We start from the raw sequence: 13,505 nt of genomic DNA on the forward strand, positions 1-13,505 counted from the left end.
ATGGGGAGCAGGCCGGCGGGCGCTGCCGAGGGAATGACTGCACTGGAGGCATTAGTGTGGCTGCTGTGCTGCGAGAGCGCAGAGATGGGGTGGGGGGACCAGTGGGGGCCGCCAGAGAGACCTGAGGGTCCACGGTGGTGGTCTCCTGCCTCCTTTGCGACCTCCCCAGGCCCTTCCTTCGCCAGAACACCTTACCTGATAGGCTTGCCGTGAGCCGTCCGCTGAGCTCCGTTATTTCAGGTGTCTGCGCAGTCTGTGTGTTCCCGTGATTGTTCGTGTGACTTCTGTCTTTTGGAAGATGGGGTGTCTGAGGTTTCAGGGGCCTGCCCCGAGTTCCCCAGCTCTCCGAGGCCCTCCCCAGTGCCAGCCAGAACCTCACGCAACCCAGCCCCAGGTGTGAGCGTGGCTGAGGTCAGGGCCAGCTGAGTGCTCTGGAGGTATGTGTGCACCTGGATGAAATGAAAGTGATTGGAACTTGTGAAGAAAGGGCTGGCCCTCATCACCATCTCTGTGCAGGGGGGCAAAGTGATTTGGGGGACCCTGGAGCTCCCTGTCTTCTTCCTCTTATGGGCGCCTTCTCTCTCACATCAACGTTTCTCTCTCCCTTCCTCTCTCTAAAATCAATAAAAACATATCCCAGGTGAGGATTCTGAAAAACTAGATGCCACAGATATTTTTGGAAGCAGTTTTCTTCCCAGAACTTCACGGTCAGGTGGCAACGGCTCCCAGGGCTGCGACGGTGGCAGTGCGCCATTGGCCCCCTACTGAACAAGAGGGCATCGCGTCCTCCCTGGGCGGCAGTCCGCACCGAGCGATCGCCGCCCACAGAAGTGGGCCCCGCTGGGCACTGGGACATTCTCTTGTCCTACAAGAAAGAAGGCAGTGAAAACAGCTGACCCAGACAGCCAGGTTGTCTGATGACACAGGGCCACTCTACGTCGTGACCCTGGTGTCTGTAGGACAGGACAGAAGGACAAGGCGGCAACGTGCCCTGGGACGCAGGAGGCTCCGCCCGCCAGGGGAGGACCCATGCACCTCTGAGCACAGCAGCGGGTTGGAACTTCTTTGACTGCGGCCCCAGGAAGGAGTACAGTGTATGCCGCAACCCCACACGCACGGTGTGCGGTGAAAGCCCTTTCTCGTGAAGCGGTGTTGCCCTGGCCCTGCACTCTGCTATCCATTCGACTCCTGTTTGTTTTCAAAGCTGCTCCATCAGACCCACGTCCGCTTCCCGGGCAGGAGGGGGCGGGGTGTTGGCACTTAGGGAAAGGCCGCCCTACACGGTCAGGAGCAGCAGGACGGGGTCGGAACGGCTAGAAGCAAGTGGGGCTGGCACTTTTCGGGCACAGGGAGTCGGGGACGGAAGGAAACCTTGGGGTTTGGCCAGAGGTGGGAGGGCAGACATGGGAAGGATCCACTTCTAAGACCAGCTCACAACCGTGACCGAGGTCTGTGCGCTCTGGACACCCAAGTAACTGTCATTTTCTGTTCGTAGTTAAGTTACGATGCAGACACACACACACACACACACACACACACACACACGCCCCATGGATGGCTGTGCCCAGGAGCGGGTCGCTGCACCTCAGTTCTTGAAACCAAGAACCGAGGCTCGGTCTCAGAGGGTGTCATGAGGACCCTTTGAAATTGGAATGAGCTTTGAAACATATTTCACTTGTAAGACTTCCGGCCCTTTCCCCCCATCTCTGTATTGGGTTGTAGGTGGCTCTTCCTTTCTCGCCCAGCGATCCAGTTCATTCTTCAAAGAAAAATCTGTTTTCCCATAAAATGCCAAAGGTCTTATCCTGCGTGTGGAGGATGAACTTGGGCTTTGAAGACTGTAATTTGGAGCCTCCAGGACTTTGCTCCACCTGCCAGGGCCCCCGGAGCTGGGCCCGCAATCGGCCAGCACAGGAATGCGACGGCCCGTCTGCTCCAGTGCAGAGCAGGGTCACGCTCCAGGTTCCCGTCCCCCTGGGCGCTGGGTTCGCACATGAGGCGGTGACTCTGCAGAAGGTCCGTGCTGACCCTTCCCTGGCTTCCCTTAAGGACCCTGTTTCCCTGACATGTCGGTCAGGGTCCTGCCTACAGGACACTCTGCAGGTAGAGCAGACGAAGGCTATGAGCGGGGGGAGGACGGAGAAGCCAGCCAGAGACCAGTGGGGAAGCTTCTGCCTCCCTGGGCGGAGAGGCCAAGGGAGGGGCGCCAGGGAGGGGCCCGCAGGGGTGACCTGGTGGGAGGCCGGAGTCGGTCTGTGTGGCAGGATCCGGAGACAAGGGTGGCTGCAGCCACAGCCGGAGATGCTGCCCAAGGCCTCTCCCCCTGCCCCCCCGCCCCCCCCCCCCCCAGGCTGCAAGCCAGCGGAGAAAGGGAGCCGGGCGTCATGGCTGCAGGGTCAGCCCTGTGCACCAAGCAGAGCAGCTGTGGGGGGTCACTCCAGCTCCGGACATTCTGTAAGGGTCCCATTGAGTGTGCATGCACCTCAGCTTTGTCCTGAGCCCCACCATGCCTCCTCCTTTTCCTTGTCTCGAATGCTGATCCCGAGAGCGTTCCTAACACGTGTCCAGCAGGTCAGTTTCCATCTCAGAGTCTGCCACTCGGGGAACCTGCGACTCTTCTTCAGGTTAGCAGGTGTGCCCCCCTCAGTCCTCTACTCCAGGGTCCCAAGGCCGGAGTGGCCAGTGGGAGGAAGGAAGGAGTGGATGGGTGAATGAATGAATGAATGAATGAGGCAGGATTGAGCCAGGCCTGCAGACCGGTTGGCACTAGTTAGGTCTGGGGACGAATGCTTTGCCTGCTCATGGAAGTTGTACCAGTGGCCCTGGGTTTGTCTCCACATGTTGCCAGAACCCGGAGTTGCCTGAGTTTTACCCTGTGCCTGCCTAAATCCGGTTTCCCTGGCTTCGCCATGCTCCACGGCTTGGCTTCGAGGCCGAGAGGGCACCCAGCCATCCACAGTTGCCCCCTGAGCTTCCCTGGCTCAGCCAAAGCCAGGGCCTTGGGCCCTGTGCGGCCGGGAGCCTGCTGGATCCGGGCAGCGGGTGAGTCTGACTCCTGGGGCTGAGCAGACTGCAGAAGAACGTGACTCCTCTTGCCTGCCCACAAAGAAAGGAATGGTATGCCTGGCATCTGAGTTTCCTGAAAAGTCCAGCCAACACTCTGCAGAGCTATGTGGCCGGGCACCCAGTGTGGGCCCCTGGGGGAGCGCCCTCTGGTGGCTGTCACGCAGGTGTCCCTGAGGGAGCCCCCGGACTGGGTCCAAGGAGATGCTGATGAGCGCGGCCTGACCACTTCATTTCTTAATTCCCTTTGTTAAAAATCACATTTTACTTTAACAACGTTAACTTTTTACCACATTTGTTTATGGTCTCTCTCTCTCAATACAAATGTGTGTGTTAATATGAAATCTAAACCATCAAGAGTAAGTTGCAGATATAATGTTCCTTTATTCCTAAATCCTTCAGTACATGTTTCATACAAACTAGGACATTCTCCTAACTACAGTTTAACTACCAAACTCAGGAAGTTAACACCAATGTAAGAGTCTGCGAGAAGCCATAGACTATTCACAGTTCACAAATGGTCTCAATAGCTCTCCTTTTTTTTTTAAGCAGAAATCTGGGATCCCACATTGCATTTGGTGTCCTTTTTCTTCTCAGTCTCTCTTAATCCTGAGCAGCCCTCGGTTTCTTTCATGACCTCAACATTTTTCTAGACGACACAGGCCAGCTGCTGTGTGGCCTGACCTTCACTCCGGGCGAGCCCAACATTTCCTCCTAATTGCGTTCGGGTTTGCTGGTCGGGCAGGAGTGCCACCGGCCTGTGCCCTCTCCTGGCCTCACAGGGGAGCACGTGACAGCGTCCTGAGCCATTCCTGGTGATAACGGACTGAGGCTCGGTAAGGGGTGTGTGTGTCTGCCGCATTAGAGCTCTCCGCTCTAAGGAAGGTGTTACTTTTCTCTTGGTGAGTAACAGATCGTTCGTGGGCACCGACCTGGGTATTGTGTAAATATCTTCTTTCTCATCGAACTTCCCCTGCTAGTTTTAGCATCAATCAGTTATTCCTGCCTGAATTATTAGTATGGTGTCTGCCAAAAGGTGATTTTTTTTCTGATTTTGTCACTTATTCTACATGGATTGGTGGAATTCTACTCAGGAAGCATCTTCCCTTTCTCCCTGTGTTATATATAGACTCGTGGATTCAGATTTTACTCAATGTGTTTTAGTTTGTCATTTTCACATTTTGATGCCCAAATTGTTCGACTTGGCCAGCGGGCGCCCCTCCCAGCTGGGCCCAGGCTCATCTTGTCCTTCCTCTGCCCGGCCCTGGAATCAGCCATTTCTCCAAAGAGCCCTTGTGACTTTTAGTGGCAAATCCTATTTAGAAATAAGATCTAGGTGCCAACTGTGCTCATTGCTACTGGGGTGTCATTGCCTCTAGGCCCAATGAACAGACAGGCCAGTGGTTGGATAAAAATAAAAGGAGGTACATCCACCCCGTGGAGTACTGTGTAGCTGTAAAAAATATAAAGATCGTATCTTTGAACCAATATGGCAAAGAACATTCTCGTATCACCACCATCTAGTTCCAGAACCTTTTATCCCTCCAAGAGGAAGCCTCATTCCCATTGCCATCACTCTCCACTCCCGGCCGCCCCACCCCCCACCCCCCACCCCACCCCACCTCCTGGCCAACACGATTCCGCTTTCTGTCCCTAAGGACTTGCCTGTTCTGGGCAGGTCATATCAGGGGACTCATGCAGTGTGTGGCCTGCTGTTCTGAAGGCTCATGCGTGTTGTGGTGTGTCAGAACGTCGTTCCTTTTCATAGACAAGCACATCCCATTGTCCGTGCATGCCATATTTTGTTTAGCCATTCACCCGTTGATGGACCCTTGGGCTGTTCCGCCTTTTGGCTGCGATGAACATTCGTGTACAAGTTTTTGTTTGAACCCTGGTTTGTAGTTATTTGGGGTAAATATCCAGGAGTGGACTTTCTGGGCCATTTGGTAATTCTATGCTTAACTGGCCAAGGAACGGCCAAACTTTTCCACAGCGGCCACACCAGGTTACAGTTTCACCATCCACGTGTGAGGGTTCCAGTTTCTCCATCCCTGCCACACCTACACTTTCCTTATTTTTAGTGTTGTCATCCTAGCGGGTGTAAAGTGGCCTCTCATTGTGGTTTTGGTTCCCCATTCCCTGATGACATGAGCATCTTTTCATGTGCTTGTTGGCCGTTGTATATCTTCTTTGGAGAAATGTCTATTCATTTCTTAATGGGGTCCTCTCTTTGTCATTGTGTTGTAGGAATTTCTTATATATTCTGGATACTAAACACTTACCAGATGTGTAATTTTCAGGTATTATCTCTCTATGAGTTATCTTCTCATTCTCTTAATAGTGTCCTTTCATGGACAAGGTTTCAATGACAAAAATACCTTCATGTGTTGCTCCTTTGTACTTGATCCATAGAGACACTTAGACTTGTTGACATGACAGATGGATGTGGGGAGTGGACACTGGGGAGCACAGTTCATCGATTCCTACGAATAACTTTCTCCTTCGAGAATGAGACACAGGACAGGCTGACGGACAAGGGGCTGCCTCGTCCCCCTCTCGCTGTCACTCACGACGTCATGAAATCAGGCAAAACAAAGTGATACATTCCAGTCCCCTGCCCCACTCCACCAAAACCCAAAAGGGACCTTTTAAATTACATACAAATTCAGCTAATTTATGGCTCATCAATGTTAAACCTCGTCTGTTGTCTAATTACCATGCACGATGAATACTCACTTCCCACATCTTCCTCAATTTCCCTTCTACCTTCTTTTTAAAAATTAATCAACCTTTATTTTTTGGGGGGGAGGGGGGTGAGGTTTATTCTTGGGATGATAAAAAAATTAATCAACATTTATTTTCATACAGAGACTTTTTAGAAAAATTTTCTAAGCACCCCCTTGCAATTTTAATCAAAACAGATGTACTACATATTATTTATATACTAGTACTGTGTGTTTATTTGTGCTTCACATATAAATAGGGTACCTTGCCTCTCCAAGAGCCCATCTTCACCCCCTTGGGGCAATCTCTCTCCCTTGAGAACGATGCCTTACACAGAAAAGACTTTGAGGTGAGGGATGTTAGTGAGCATAGTAGCATTGATTAATTTGTGAGGAGGCCAGTCTGAGTTATAGAATGTGAGCTTTGTATTTTGTCAGCCTCAGGAAATGAGCCAGCCACAGAAGCGAACCAGCCACGTAAGTGACCTTCCCAGATGTCTGCAACATAAGCCACTTAGCACCCATTTAGATGCATTAGGCACTCTGCGGTTTTCTTATTCACAAGACACTAAATATAATGTCACTCTTTATAGATGCTATGGGGTCCTAACGAGCTTGGCCTGTGGCGCCCGTGGGCATATCCAGCCACCACTGATGCACGAAGACCAAGTTCAGGGCTGAAGGACCCCTGACCCCTCCTCCATGCTCCGTGGGTGACCCCAGCGCTCTCGCGGTGAGCAGCACCCTTCCTCCCATCGCTGCTAGAAAACTCGTGCTCTTGGTGTGAGTGGCTACAAAGAGGAACTTGTTAGGAGGAGCGGCCCTTGGCTCCTCATTCAAGAAATCAAATGTTTGGGCTCGAGGACGTTGGCAGAAGAGCAGGGTTTGTTCGCTAACCTCCGACTTCTCAGAGCCGGGCTCTGGAGCGGGAGCTGCCCGTCTGTGGCTCCTGTGCAGGTCCGGGTGCCGCCGGTCAGCCGGGACCGCCACCCGAGTGTCAGTAACGGAGGCTGCACTGCGGTTTCCCCTGAGGTGTCTTTTGGGACAGGCGACTTCTTCCCGCGTAAAATGCTCTGCAGAGTACGGGTAATTGTGCTATTTCATCTCATGTGATTTCCTTTAAAAAGCCCGTGAAATGGGCTAAGGCCACACTCTGATCTCTCTTATGGGAGAAACATAGACAAATAAAGTACATGGCTCAGAACCGCCGGCCCGAAGTGAACCCGGATTGCTCTCAGTGCTGCGCTTGACCCAGTGTTTTACACTCGACTCTTACCCCGTTTGGTGCTGCATCCCGCTGGTCAGGAGAAACAGGCCAAAGGCAAAGGCCGCCCCGGCCTCAGAGGCTGCGCCAGTGTTTGCAGGTGAGGCAGTGCCGAGCGCGGGTTCCTCCCGGCGGACCCCCAGGTCCGGGGGCGGGAACCTGCTGGGTGCAGGGAGTGAGGGCCCAGGTGGCCACACTCCAGCTTTCTGCCCAGCAGGTGACTTATCGCGGCCTTGACTCTTGCCCAGGGTTTCGCAGCCTCCTGTATCTCTTGACCTAAGACATAACGCAGAGAAACAGGGATTCGGAGGCGTGGCCGCCAGACCCTTTGGTATCTCTGAGCGCCCCTGTCCTGTGACTCCCGAGGGGGCACTAGGAGAGCTGCAGGTAGCAGCGGACCCTGGTCTTCAGAGCCCTTGGCCTGGCGTGGACCCCCAGGGACTGCGGGCCCCTGAAGGGATTAAATCAGCCCCCCCACCCCTCGACTGCTGAGCCCTTCCGTGGGCCTGTGGTGCCCCTTTCAGAGGCTAAGGACACTTCAGGATTTCACATTTTTGGGGTGCTGCACTTTGGCATGCTAAAAATAATTCCTGCCATGGTTTTCCACTTTTTCTATGCTTTTCTGTATTCTTAAAATGACGGTACCCCTATTGTCTCTGGGTTTGGGTGTCATGCGTATGAGCTTGCAAGCTGAGGAGTTTTGTCTTTGCCCAAAGAAACCACCCTCTTGTCACTCAGAGGCTGTAAATTCCAGCCCCGGAGCCACGAGGCTGTGCATGACCGTGAGTGTGTGGGTGACGCGGAAGGTGCTGGCAGACATGGGGGCCTGAGTCAGGGGGCCCCGAGCTCACCCACGGCTCGGGGGCAGGGCCTCGGAGGCCCCGGAGGTGACAGGGATCGCACTCAGAGTCACGTGCCGCTGTGACCTTTAGAACTTGCCATGAAATATGACACAGGGTTTTGCAACCGGCAGGAGCACCAGCAAATGGTGCTAACGAGTGCTGCCACTCCGGGCGCCGCCGGCCCGCTGCCTCCTACGAAAGGGGGTTGTGCTGGGCCCGCCCGCGGCCTTCCGGAGACCTGGGTGCTTTTCAGGTTCTGTCACATGATCCTCCGAGGTTTCAGCGGACGTGCGTCCACTGACTTTGTCAACTCCCGACGGAGAAGAGGCAGTCTGGGCCCCTGGACAGGGGGCCAGGGACCCAGGCTGTAACCCCACCCCTTCCGCTGGCTGCCCTCCCAGGGGATCTGAGCCAAATCACTTTGCTTCTCTGAACCTCTGTTCCCTTTTATTTCGTAAGCTGAGCAGGACTGGCTGGCTGCCCTGCCCCTGGCTGGGCACAGAAGGAGTGAGGAGTGCGCTTTGGGAAAGGCTGTAGCTGGGACAGACGGACGGCCCCGGGAACTCCACTGGGAACACGGGGCTCCACCAGCCGGCTCCGCTCTGCGGCTGCTCCCATCCCTGCGGCTCCCGGCTCCCCTGCATATAACCCCACACCCGGCGCGGCTTCGGGATGAGGACGGATTGGGCCCTTTTCATTTTTCACTTGAATTGAGAAGTGAGATGCTGGATCGGGCTCCCAGGGGCCTTGCTGCTGTGGGCAGTCCCCACGGCCGAGCTGGCCTCGGTGGAGGCGTGGCACTGCCTCGGGACCCGTGTGGCCCCACGAGTCCCCTCATCTCGGGGCCTCCTGCTGCTGCACAAGAGTGAGCACTGGCTGGGGTGACAGACAGAAGCTGGGCCTCAGGGTGGGTGCGGCACTCTGGCTGCTGAGTGGTTTGCAGTATCTGGAGGTGCAGAGGCAACACCTGGTGAAATGCAAGCATCAGGACACCTGCCCCCCTTCCCCACACCCCACCCCCCGCAGCCGCTGCCTGTGCTCCTCGGACCGGCATGGGGGACATGCAGAGCCGTGGCTGAGCCACGCTGGAGCCCCGCAGAGGGCAGCGAGGGGTGTCACAGCCTCCCACGGATCCAGGGGGGAGGGCCAAGGTGCCCGGACAGGACATGCTGCCCAGGTGACCGGTGCAGGGCACACCTGCTCCTGGTCCTGTCCCACCTCTGAGCTCAGGAGCCCGAGCTGGAACCTGCTCCCTGGTGCTGGGCCCGCTGAGGAGCTTTCCGGCTAGGACGGGACACGCAGGGCGGGAGCATGGCTGGCGCTCGGTGTGAAATGTCTCCAGAAGTACTCTCGGTGTCACTTTGTTTTTCTAGCTGTCAACTACTTCATAGCTGAAAAACTAGAAAAACGACAGCAAGAAAAACAAAGCACACAGATCGAATGGCCTGGAGCTGCCCCTCCCAGACCTTGTGGAACGGGTTGGAGTGGGTCGGAGTGGTGATCTGGGTGGGGCTGCCCCTCGGCCTGGGACCTGCTGCGAGCGAGGTGTCCGCCGCTCCAGTGACCCGTCCTGTTCCAACCTAGAGGTGAACATCGGACCCAGAAAGGCCTGGCCCTTTGAGAGACATTTGCAAATACAGTTCTGTCTTGGGAACCAGTAGTTCCTTTTTTATTAACCCTTCCCTTAAAAAACTCCCCAGCGCCCCAGGGTGAGTCCCAGCTGGTGGAGGAGGCCCCCTCGCGCCCTCGGGACCAGCCACTGGTGGGAACTGTGCAGTCGGGAAGGGCGCGTGCTCCAGCGAGTGGTCCCAGGGGTCCCTCTCCTGCAGTGTGGATGTCGCCTGCCCCGTGCAGTGTCCAGGCCCCTGGGGAAGGCAAGGCCTTGGGGAGACTCCCAAGTTAAGGAATCTCAGGTATGCATGGTCAGACAGGAACACCAGTGGGAGCACCTGGTAAAGTTCCCAGGGACTTTGCCAGCCAGTGCCGGCCACGATGGACCCAGGAGAGGGCCACAGCTGGAGTGTGTGCACAGGGAGAGTGGCAGGGGCTGGGTCCGGCCTCGCTCGCTGCCTCCCGGAGAGCAGTTGCCCGGAAACCCCATCAGCACGTGAGGCTTCGACCCAACTCCAGGGAGAACATCTTGATTGAGGTCAAAAGTACATGTTGCTGTAGTTGGGGTCTCTCTGGGGGGGAGGGGGGTGTCCACTCTCAAGGTCACCTAGCTTTTCTTAAAGCTGCCCTTCACGCAGCTCCCAACTCCTTCCACCAAAACTTGTCCACATCCTTGACCACAGCGAACTGTGCAGGCAAACACGGCCGTCTGCGAGTCAGCCCAGCGCCAGCATCTCTGCTCAGAATATTCTGCTCCCGTCTCAGTAGCAGAGCCGGTCCCCGGAGCGGTCTGGGTGGTCCTTCTCTTCACTCGGCCGGACCCTGGCTCTGCTCTACGAAGGCACCAACCTGTCTCAGAAGTGAGTCCGTGGAGTGTGGGGCCGAGCTGGCGGCAGCCCCGGGTTCTGGGCCCGCAGGGCAGGGGGGACAGGTGTCTTCCCCCTTCCGTGCTCAGCAGCCTGGACGCGGCCTCAGGAAGGCGAGCGGTCCGCGTGGTGTTCCCAGAGCCGGGCAGCCTGGGTCAGGTCAGCTCTGCGTAGACACCCGCTCGGCTGGCCGGTGTTACAAGATGAACTGTGATGGGAACAAAGACTTTCAAATATGGTGCTTCTCTCTTGCCTCAATATCAAAATTATAAGTGGGAGGCCCTGGCCTGGTAGCTCAGTTGATTAGAGCATCGTCCCGAATCGCCTAAGTTGCTGGTTCCACTCCTGGTCAGGGCACATGCAAGAATCAGCCAATGAATGAATAGATAAGTGGGACAGCAGATCGATGTTTCTCTTTCTCTCTCTCTCTTCCCCCTTCCTCTCTAAAATCAATAAATAAAAACATATTAAAAATTACCAAGCAGAAGTGGAGAGAGAGGAACTTCCCAATCGCTCCAGCCCCACCCCAGGGTCCTGTAGGGTCCAGCCAGGGCGTTGCCCAGGCCTTGCCTCGCGACTGGTGGGTTTCCCCGTGCCTGTGTATGAGAAAGGAGGGTGCTGCAGGGCAAGCTGTGCATTTGGAATCAGATAAATAAGGTCAAGTCCACGTTCTTCCAACTTGTTAGGTGTGTGAACCCAGTCAGGCTGCTTCCCTGACTCTGCGTTACTCACCTTTAAATGAAATGGTGTTACTAACACCTGCCCACAGGCTGTAGGAAGGACGAGATAAAATAATGACCGTGTGGTGACCAGTACCCCGACTGGCATGTGGGAAGCGCTCCACCAATGGGAGTTATTATTTGACTAATTAAAATGGAGTTCTTAGAGGACAAGAATGCCTTCGAATTATTCATGACACTAATCCCCTCCATCAGCTCCTGCCCGGTACCTTTGACGGAGGTTTAATCACTGCGTGATGAGTGAGTGGCCATGTGCACTGAGCAGGGAACATCAGGCGTAACTACGTTGCTGTATTTTCATCTTTCGTTGCTACGCTCTGAAATGTTCTCTCTTGCTCCATACTTTGTCACTAAGGCACGAATATTATATTGGCTTAGATATAACATCTCATTTTCCTTTTAATCTAACATGCCCCTTTTTTTTTCTTACTGGAACACTTGTTTAGCGGTTTTTTGCTAAAGAAGTTTGGCATTATTTTTAAATCAGAACATTCAATTTCCATTAACAGCTGGATAGATTTTCTTTTTTTTTAAAAAGGAACTCTAAATGTGGAACTCCAAACCTACCTACTTAGTCTTTTTCAGAGTTTCTCGCAGTAAATTTGGGCTGAGATATTTAACCACAGAGATAACGCACTAGAATATTGGGGAGTTGGCTGGAGGTAGGTTTTACACCTTGTTTCTGGGGGTTCAGCTCCTCCCAGGTGGGGGCCTGGCCTCTCTCCTTTCCTTCAACCCTCAGGGCCAGCTCGTGCTCTCCTCTCCAAGCTGGGCCACACGACCCTCCCACCCATCGGTGCTGATGACACCCGCCCATTCTCGCCTCTTAACCTCATTCTCATACAGCTTCTTTATGAGTTAGTGTTGCTTAACAGCTATTGTTGTCTCTCCAAGTCCTTGGGGAATCCCTTGAGGGCCAGGCCTATTGGGTGTGTGCATTCAGACATCCTAGCAGCAAATGTTGGGCCACTGAGCTGCCCTTTGGTCCAGCAGGAAAGGAAGGGCACACTGAGCGGCCATCGGAAGTTCCGGCTGAGAAATAGACTAGATCCTAACATGTCCACGGCTCCTCTTGGTTCACAGAGGGGGAAACTGAGGCAGGCCCATGGGTGGGAAGAAACTTTCTCAAGGTCACGAAGCAAGTCAGCAGGTCCTGTGTCTTCCTGTAGGCTAGCGAAGATGGGGGGCAGGGGGCTATTTTCCCTCTCGTGGTTTTAACGTTTGTTTCACAGTTGCAAAACACAAGCTAAACGTTTTTTGGCTTGTTTAATTAGGTCGTGGGTTTGGCTTAGAATTCTAGCCCTGGTCCTGACATTACCTGCAGGACCTTGGATCAGTCCCATCTCCTTCCCAAGCCTCAGTTTCCCCATCTGTACCGGAAGGGGTTGGACCAGACGACCCTCTTTACAACCTCTTCTGAGCTCTGTCATTCTACAGTTCTTAGCAAATTTGCTGGCCCTTCCGGTGAATCTCAGGGGGCCCCAGGTCCCCCACTTACAGGTGGTCTTGTTTCTTTCATCACAAGGAGCCCTGCGCTGAAGTAGACTCAGCGATTTCCAGGGACATGTGACTTCTCCACGGAGAAGCGCCGGAGCCTTCTGAGCCCCTGGAACACATGAATCAAAATAGTTGTGTGATGTCATGTCATAATGGGAGTGCGCTCCGGCCAATTGGTGCCAAGGATTTGTCTGCCCAGCGTGGTTTCCTTTTACAGTCTTTTTAAAGAGACATCGCAGACCCGCACATGACCAGCGGGCCGCGCTCCGTTTGCCTATTTCGTCCTCCCTCCTTCCTTATTGTAAAGAAGGAGAAACCCCTGGGGTGTCTGAGCACACAGCTGACCTGAACTCCATAAACAGACCCACGGGCGAGGCTCTGCCTGTGCTGCCGGCGGCTCCCTGCGGCTCCAGGCCAGCGGGCTGCCCCAGCTGCTGCGGCCGGAGGCCTGCAGGAGGAAGGGCTGCACGGGGGTCACCCCCCTGTGTGTGCTGAGGCTGCGCCCCGGAGAGGGACCCATCCTAGTTCGCCTCGGTGCCCCGGGAGTTCGCCTGGACTCCCCGCTGTCTCTGAGCTCTTGGTGGCCGACTGCCGGGCGCCAGACACCTGCTGGCTGATGCTGCACCTCTCCTGGCCCCCCGCCGCCCGGGGCTGAAGGGGGTTCCGAGGGTCCGGGTATGGTCGCCTGCCGCTGCTCCTGTGGCCACAGCTCCCGATGAAGCGCTTCGGCAGCCTCAGGGGGAAGAAGAAGCACAAGGAGACCAACCGGAGCACCGAGAGACGCCAGTCGGAGCCCCATGGCCTTTTCGGTAGGACGCTGCCCTTTGCCCTTTGCCCCGTTCTCTGCTGGGCCTGCGGGGGAGGGAGCCCCCAGGGCGTGTGTGTGTGTGTGTGTGTGT

At 55.1% G+C, this 13,505-nt stretch overlaps 1 protein-coding gene across 4 annotated transcripts in view; it reads left to right on the forward strand.

Moving 5' to 3' along the window:
- Nucleotides 1-13,505, forward strand: part of PRKAG2 (protein kinase AMP-activated non-catalytic subunit gamma 2) — a 222,088-nt gene that overhangs the window by 77,715 nt on the left and 130,868 nt on the right. The window contains exon 1 of one of the 4 annotated variants that reach the window (XM_070423631.1): nt 13,307-13,415. The exons of the other annotated variants lie outside the window; for them this stretch is intronic. Coding sequence (XP_070279732.1) covers nt 13,322-13,415 — 94 coding nt within the window. The 5' untranslated portion in view covers nt 13,307-13,321. Of the gene's footprint in view, nt 1-13,306; nt 13,416-13,505 lie in introns of those variants that run through there. 4 annotated transcript variants of the gene reach the window in all.

Source organism: Myotis yumanensis, unplaced genomic scaffold (genome assembly GCF_028538775.1).
Source record: "Myotis yumanensis isolate MYYU_CA2020_CCGP unplaced genomic scaffold, mMyoYum1.0.hap1 SCAF_9, whole genome shotgun sequence".
Classification (NCBI taxonomy): domain Eukaryota; kingdom Metazoa; phylum Chordata; class Mammalia; order Chiroptera; family Vespertilionidae; genus Myotis; species Myotis yumanensis.